This window comes from Crocuta crocuta, unplaced genomic scaffold (assembly GCF_008692635.1).
Source record: "Crocuta crocuta isolate KB4526 unplaced genomic scaffold, BGI_CrCroc_1.0 scaffold296, whole genome shotgun sequence".
Classification (NCBI taxonomy): domain Eukaryota; kingdom Metazoa; phylum Chordata; class Mammalia; order Carnivora; family Hyaenidae; genus Crocuta; species Crocuta crocuta.
In genome coordinates, this window is record NW_027530504.1 from 703,971 (window position 1) to 711,893 (window position 7,923).

Here is a 7,923-nt window from a genome sequence, read left to right on the forward strand (position 1 = left end):
CCGACTGGCTCCGGAGCTGTGAAGCCCGGTTTATAGACACCGGACTTCCCGTGCCCTTTTGTGCCGTGAAGGTTTGCGTGAAGATGGATCAGAACTTCATTTACATCGATGCTGCCACCTCGGAATACTTGGAATGTTAAATCCCATTCTTTTCTGAAAACAAGTCCTGATGGATGGATTTATTGATGGATTGATGGCCACAAGACCGCAGCGCAAGGCCGCCGTCCTGCTGAGAGTGCTGTACAGGCTCCGACTCGACACCGGCCTCACTGGCAGTCGGCCCTGTGTTGCCTAGGCCTTTTTTTAAAAAAGTATTATTATTTTTAATTATTTTAATGTTTATTTATTGTTGAGAGAGTGCAAGCAGGGGAGGGGCAGAGAAAGAAAATCTGAAGCAGCTCCAGGCTCTGAGCTGTCAGCACAGAGCCCGACGCGGGGCTCGAACCCACGAACCGGGAGATCATGACCTGAGCTGAAGTCGGACGCTTAACTGACTGAGCCACCCAGGCGCCCCTCATCGGTCTTTTAAGTATATTCTCTTTGACTCTCACGACCCTTGAGGACAGGCGTACTGCGGGTGAGGAGCGCGGCTAGGAGTTAAGTAGTTCAAACCTCCCTGTGTCGGGTTTTAGAGCCATGAGGGAATGGGGGCTTAGGTTAGTTTCAAGCCTTGTGTGCTCTTCGCTGTCCACGCGCCTCCCCCGGCCCTGGTGTCACCCCCGCTGAGGCGGGGCTGTGTTGGTACCCACGGCCTGCAGTCACGTCACCGGGTTTATTCACAGTCACTGGTTAATTTTGTGGTTCCACGAGAGGCATGGATTAAAAGGATGTATGTGTCCCCTTACACTCCTGTCCCGGTGGGAGGCGTAACTGGATGGGACACCCAGCAGAGAGGGTGCGTGCTTCTCAGCAGCCGCCCTGGAGGCTCTGGGGAGAGTGCCAGAAGGTGATCATGGGGCTGTCGTTAACCGTCCGCGTAGCAGGTTAGGAACAGGCTCGGGGACACTGGCGGTTGCTGGTGAGCCAGTGGTTCCTCATCTCCTTGCTGCCAGCCACCCAGCTTAGTGTTTTTCCTCTCGTATGGACCCTGTATTGGAGATCTTTTGTCTCTCTGCTCTTTTATTAGTTAATATCTTTTATTAAGACGAGTCAGCACGTAACTGAACAGTGGTGAGCATGAGCGTGCCTAGGGGTTACCGCTGTGCTACGGTTCCGAGTGATGACGCTTGGATTTAATAGCCTGTCCAGCTTTATTGAGGATGACTGTATAATTACTTTTAGCCATTTTACTTATTTTTATTGACTTATTTTTTAATGGATTTTATTTTTAAATTATCTCTACACCCCCAGTGGGGCTCGAGCTTACAACCTTGAGATCAAGAGTTGCCTGCTCTACCCGCTGAGCCAGCCAGGCGCCCCATTTAGGCATTTTATCTATCTATCTATCTGTATATGCATCTGTTTAATTATTTAATGTTTACTTATTTGAGAGGGAGAGCGTGCTCAATAGGGCCAGAAGGAGAGGGAGAGAGAGACTCCCAAGCTGCGCAGAGCCTGACTCGGGGCTCCGTCTCACTAACTGATCTCATGAGCCATAAGATCATGACCTGAGCCAAAATCAAGGGTCAGACGCTTACCTGACTGAGCCAGCCTGCGCCCTAGGCATTTAAAATTATTAAAAATAGGGGCTCCTGGTGATTCAGTTGGTTAAGCATCTGACTTCGGCTCAGGTCACTATCTCACGGTTCCTGAGTTCGAGCCCCACATTGGTCTGTGTGCTGACAGCTCGGAGCCTGGAGCCTGCTTCGGATTCGGTGTCTCCCTCTCCACCCCTCTCCCACTGGCGCTCTTTTTCCCTGTCAAAAATAAGCATTAAAAAACAATTAGAAATATTAAAAATGGCTTCTTCCTTGTTACGGTTTTTTGTCTTCTTTTTTTTTTTTTTTAATTTATTTCTAGGAGAGAGAGAGAGAGACAGCGTGAGCAGGGGAGGGTCAGAGAGAGAGGGAGTCACAGACTGAAACAGGCTCCAGGCTCTGAGCTGGCAGTCAGCACAGAGCCCGACGCGGGGCCCGAACCCACGAACCGCAAGATCATGACCTAAGCGAAAGTCGGACGCTTAACCGACTAAGCCACCCAGGTGCCCCCAGTTTTTTGTCTTCTACTGGGAAAAAGTTCTTCGACCCAAAAAGTGGTCTTAAAAAGATTTTTTTTTTCCTCTTGGTGGAGGTTGGGTTGGCAGGGAGATCAGTGTGTGTAAGGTTTTCCCTCTAGTCTCTTCTCTGGTGTCACGTCTCAGGGTGTCTGCTCTTTCTGGGAGCCCCCCTGCAGCCTGCTGGGGTTCATATTCTCTTCCTGGTTACACACCCTGTTGCAGTGAAGGATGAGAACAAGGGAGTGTGAGAAGCAGTGGCTGTTGCCTCCTCCCCCCCGAGGGCTTAGGCCACCGTTAACTTCTCTTATGCCAGTAGAACCAGTTTGGGCCACATGCGGGACTTGTCTCCTATAACCGCAAATAACCCTATTTATCTTCTGTACGAGTGTGTATTTGACTGTAAACGAAGAAAACATCTTTATATTTGGAAATGTAAAGTGTGAGTGTGCAACTTTTTAAGTTTATTTGAGAGAGAGCGTGCATGCACACACACGTAATTTTTATTTATATGTTTGTATTTGATCATCCAGGGGAACGTTAGGCACTTACACAGCTTATTATACAGCTTCTTCAGTGCGAAAGTAAGTCTTTGGCAATGTTCTTACGTTGCAGATGAAAAAAAAATATTACTGAAACCAGAATTCAGTCTTTAAAATGTTCTGGTAGTTTGAATTATTTCATTGTGGACGTTCTGAGGCAGTTGTTAATTGTTGACTCAAATTTAGAAGCAAAAAATGTAAGAAAAAAAAGAATAACTTTTTCTGTCCCGTTACAGGTTAAGGGAGAAGATGAGGAAGAGAACAATCTGGAAGTACGAGAAACCAAAATTAAGGGTAAAAGGTAAGCTACCAAACAGTCGGAATATCTACAAACCTGTTACAGGTTATCAGATCGCAGTGGGAATCATAAGGTAGGAGAGTTGCTTAGGAAATAACCTGGTATTTTAGAGGCTCTTTCAATGAACACAGTGTGTGGTAGTGAGCAAGAGGCTGTGACGTGTTCTGGACCCACTAATGTCTTTTCTGACAGCTCCTGCTAAGTTGCCCCTAACAGTGGCAGTTGGTTTTACAACGAGAAGGTAGCTACTTTCCATACCGGATCGGGTCTGCTCATCTGGGGATGGGGATCCCCAACCACTGGGTGGAGAACCGGCTCGGGAGCACTCCAGGCTGTCCGCCTCAGCCGGCACCCACCCGTTTTTGTTCAGTCTCTTTCCAAAGGGCAGACAGCTCTATCTCCCTCCTCCTCTTGAGACTTCAGGGCACCGAAAGTGATGTCTTTTTGCGGGAGCTAGACTGAGATCTTTGAAGGCTGCGGTCGGGCTAGCCCTGTCCTCTGCTTTAACCTTGGCGCCCAGCCAGGGGCCTGGCACTTCTTAGTTACTGTAAAACACTTAGTTGAGGGTATTTTCCAAAGCGCACATATAGCAGGCAGAATTGCCTAAGAACCCCACATACCTCGTCCCCTGGCTTCGGCATTGTCGGTATCTTGCAGGGTGCTTACTGGGCCCTGAAATATTCGTTGAATGAGTGATATGGGAAGAAAACATTTTTTATTTGTAGTTTTGGATTTTTAAAATTGTTTATTTATTTTTAAAAGAGAGAGAGTGCAGGCTGGAGAGGGACAGAAAGAGAGGGAGACACAGAATCAGAAGCAGGCTCTGAGCTGTCAACATAGCCCAACGTGGGACTCGAGCCCACGAACCGTGAGATCATGACCTGAGTTGAAGTCAGATGCTTAGCCAATTGAGCCACCCAGGCGCCCCAAAAGAAATTTTTAGATTAGTGATTCTTTTTTTTTTTTAATGTCTTATTTATTTCTGAGAGAGAGAGAGAGACAGTGTGAGCAGGGGAGGGTCAGAGAGAGAGGGAGATACAGAACCCGAAACAGGCTCCAAGCTCTGAGCTGGCAGTCAGCACAGAGCCCGACGTGGGGCTCGAACCCACGAACCGTGAGATCATGACCTGAGCCCAAGTCGGACGCTCAACCGACTGAGCCATCCAGGTGCCCCTAAATTAGTGATTCTTAACTGGCCCTGCCCAGGACGTTTGGCACTGTCTGGAGACAGTTCTGTCTGAGGGGCGCTCCTGACATCTAATGGGTAGAGGCCCAAGATGCTGCTAAACATCTACACTGCCCAGGACAGGTCCCTTCTCCCGGCAAAGAATTATCCACTCACAAATGCCAGTAGTGCTAAGGCTAAAAAATCCTGTTTGCTCAGACAAACAGCTTTAGCTTGTGCTGTAGTTTATCAGAAGAAGAAGGAAAATATTTGATTCTTTACTGGTAAACGCTGAGCCTTACAGGTGTTGGTCCCCATGCAGTTTAGAAAGTGTTAAATTTGGTCTTCTGCTTGGCAGAGGGTTTTTTTGTTTGTTTTTGCCTTTTTTTTTTTGCTTGGCAGTGTTTTAAGAACTTTTCTTGTTAGTTGTGAATTTTTAAAAAATGAGAATGACTTAATTTTTTTTTTAATGATTATTTTTGAGACAGCAGGGGAGAGGCACAGAGAGGGAGATAAAGAATCTGAAGCAGCTCTAGGCTCTGAGCTGTTAGCACAGAGCCCGACGTGGGGCTCAAACTCAAGGACTGTGAGATCATGACCTGAGTTGAAGTCGGACGCTTAAGTGACTGAGCCCATTTGTACCAAATTTTATGTAAGGGTATAAGTGGGATCATTTTAAATTTATTAATCTGTCCATATAAAGATTAATGGCTACATTAAACAAGTCATTTATCCTGCAACCCTAACACGACAACTTAAATATTTCTGTTCTGATCCATGAAAAAGTCTATTCCTTACCCACCAGTATAGTCACCTCTGTGCTGCCTTTGCAGCCTTTTATCAGTCAGAACCGTTCGTTAGCCGGCGCTTCTGAGCTGCAAGAAGAATTGATGTTTCTCATGGTGGCCCTGGAGCCCTGAAACGTTCAAGTGAGATTCAGTTATGCTGGGACATCTCGTGTGAAGAGGGGGGGTTGTGTCACACTGTGGCCATGGGCTAGAGGGAGAAGGAGTTTGGGGGTTAATTCGGGAGAGATGCAGTAATCTAGGCAAGGGAGGGTTGTTTGAACTGAGAGGGGCAGCAACGGAAAGCCAGGAAGGGACGAACTTGAGAGACGTTGTAAGGCAGGATTAACCAGATGCTGGGGGTGGAGTAGAGTGGGGCATCAGAACATGCCGGAGGGTTTGGTCTAGAGGGTTTGGTTAGATGGTAGTGACGCAGTAAGGCGTTAGGGTCACAAGTGGTACGGAATCAGGATCCTGGACGATCATGTGTTGGGTGGTCGGTGGAGCTGTCTAGGCAACATTTGAAGATAGCAGTTTAGTGCTTAGAGCAGAGTGTGGGATGAGAAGCATCTTGAAGCCAAGAACTGGTTAAGACCGTCCTGGGAGGGGCGTGGCCTTGTGTTCTGAGTGGGCCCCGAGCAGGGTAGGACGTGTGACGGTGTGACTGACGAAGACACGTAAGGTCTTCGAGGCGTGTCAGCGAAAGTGCTGCACACCGTGGCCTTGGAGGACAAATTCCATGGAAGCGTGTTAGATGCCTTGCATTTTCCACTGACCGTTTCCGAGTCCACCAAAAATGATCTCCTGGCTTAGGAAACTCAGATTCATTTTTGAGTGAATATTCACTGGAGTTTAGTCGTTTCCAGGGCATCTTTTCTTGCTTAAAATGCTAGTAGCTTGCTTTTTGTTTTAGTTACGAGAGTGACACAGGCTCATAAAACAAATTGGAAAAAATTAAAAAATGAAGCTTAACCCCCATGAGACAGTCACCGTTAATATTTTGGAAACATTCATTGTAACATTTTTCTTCATGTATGTTTATATATGTTTATACTTTCGGACGGAATCACGCTGTGCCGTTTGTGAACTGATTTCTGTTATCTGCAGCGTCCGTAGAGGTGTCTAACGTCCCTGCAGATCCAAACGTCTCTCTTAATGGCTGCCGGTAGTCCTCTGCGGTAATGCTTCTGGCCACGCTCCCGTGTTGGGCCTTTATGTTTCTTACCCTATTATTATTATAAACAGCTTTGAAATGAATACCCAGACATTTGTCTTTAAAGACTTAAATTAATTGGTTAAAGGTGATCTCTTAAAGATAGCTGCTTTCGTCTCAGTGCAAAGTGTTGCCGTGACCTTGAGTTGCTAGCCCTGTTTTCAAAAAGCCTTCATCTCTTCGTTCTCCTGCCCTGTTCTTCCTCCAGCGGGAGATTCTTCACAGTCAAGCTCCCGGTTGCTCTGGATCCCGGGGCCAAGGTTTCGGTCATCGTGGAAATGGTCTATACCCACGTGCTCCAGCCGTATCCAACCCAGATCACCCAGTCAGAGAAACAGTTCGTAGTGTTTGAGGGGAACCATTACTTCTACTCGCCATATCCAACGAAGACACAGACGATGCGCGTGAAGCTTGCCTCCAGAAACGTGGAGAGCTACACCAAGTTGGGGAATCCCACGCGCTCTGAGGACGTCCTGGATTACGGGCCTTTCAGAGACATTCCTGCTTACAGTCAGGTAGGCTTCTGTGGAGTCCCCTCCGTCTCTGTTTCCTTCAGAGAATGTCTTTTTTTTTTTTTTTTTTTTTTTTTTTTACAAATAGTTTATTGTCAAGTTGGGTTCCATATAACACCCAGTGCTCATCCCCACAAGTGCCCTCCTCCATGCCCATCACCCCCCTCCCCCCCCACACCCATCAGTCCTCAGTTTGTTCTCAGCATTCAAGAGTCTCTCATGGTTTGCCTCTCAGAGAATGTCTTCTGCAGCGACTGCCAGTTGACAGACTTGGTGGTGTGAGATGGGGGTAGATCTGCAGTCATGTTTAAGGTCATCCCCACATCTTTTCACCTGCTGTGAAATCACCTTTCTCATCTTGGCATTGTGGGTAGAGGCCTAGAGATGGGAGACCTGGCGCTGTGCTGGCTGGGGGGGGCGCCGCCTCACCAAGCCTAGGCTTGGGCCTTGAATATAGAGGGAGTGGTCAAGGCTTAACAAAGACTGTTGTTACGGAAAAGTTCAAACATGGGCAGGAGTATAGAAAGTAGTGCGATAAGCTCCCATACACTGATCACTTAGATTCAGTGGTTTTCACACTGTGCCCACACTTCAGCACTCTCTGTTTTCTCTGCTGTAATATTTTAAAGCAAATCTTAGGAGGAATCCTGTCATTTTGGCCTATGTACTTGATGATCATCTCTAAAATACAAAGAGGGGCCTGGGTAGCCCAGTTGGTTAAGCATCCTGACTGGCTCAGGTAAAGATCTCGTGGTTTGTGGGTTCAAGCCCCACATCAGGCTCTCTGCTGTCAGCACAGAGCCTGCTTTGGATCTGTTGTCCCTCCCTGCCCCTCCCCTGCTCGCTTGCTCTCTCAAAAATAAACTTTAAAAAAAATACACGGATATTTAAGACTTCTTTTCATCTCTTGTGTTTAGAACATATGTCAATTAGGATGTACAGTCAAAATAGTTCTAATGTCACTTGAAATAATTATCTGATCTCTCTCTCAGATGTCAGTTTGACATAGTTAGGGCTATTCATTTTGGGTTATTTTCAATGTTAAGAATTTTTTTAAATTTAATTTTATGAAATGAAATATATAATTTTATGAAATGAAAACATAATCAAAATTATATAACAAGGTATATTCAGAGAATTTTTGCTTCCACTTCTCCCTTCTGTCTTGGTGACCACGTATACTAGTTTTTGGTTTATCTTTCTAAAGTTTCTTTTTGTGTTTTTTTTTTTTTTACATTATAATTCAGGTTTTTTTT

The 7,923-nt window shown here is 46.4% G+C and overlaps 2 protein-coding genes across 3 annotated transcripts in view; one reads left to right on the forward strand and one right to left on the reverse strand.

Annotated features, from left to right (window-relative positions):
* The window catches only part of CNBP (CCHC-type zinc finger nucleic acid binding protein), a 363,505-nt gene that overhangs the window by 262,713 nt on the left and 92,869 nt on the right, over window positions 1-7,923 (reverse strand). The window lies entirely within an intron of this gene.
* The window catches only part of RPN1 (ribophorin I), a 28,272-nt gene that overhangs the window by 3,098 nt on the left and 17,251 nt on the right, over window positions 1-7,923 (forward strand). For both annotated transcript variants that reach the window (XM_077766855.1, XM_077766854.1), the window contains exons 2-3: window positions 2,931-2,995; window positions 6,364-6,670. In XM_077766855.1, the coding sequence (XP_077622981.1) occupies window positions 2,931-2,995; window positions 6,364-6,670 (372 nt within the window). The remainder of the gene's footprint in view (window positions 1-2,930; window positions 2,996-6,363; window positions 6,671-7,923) is intronic.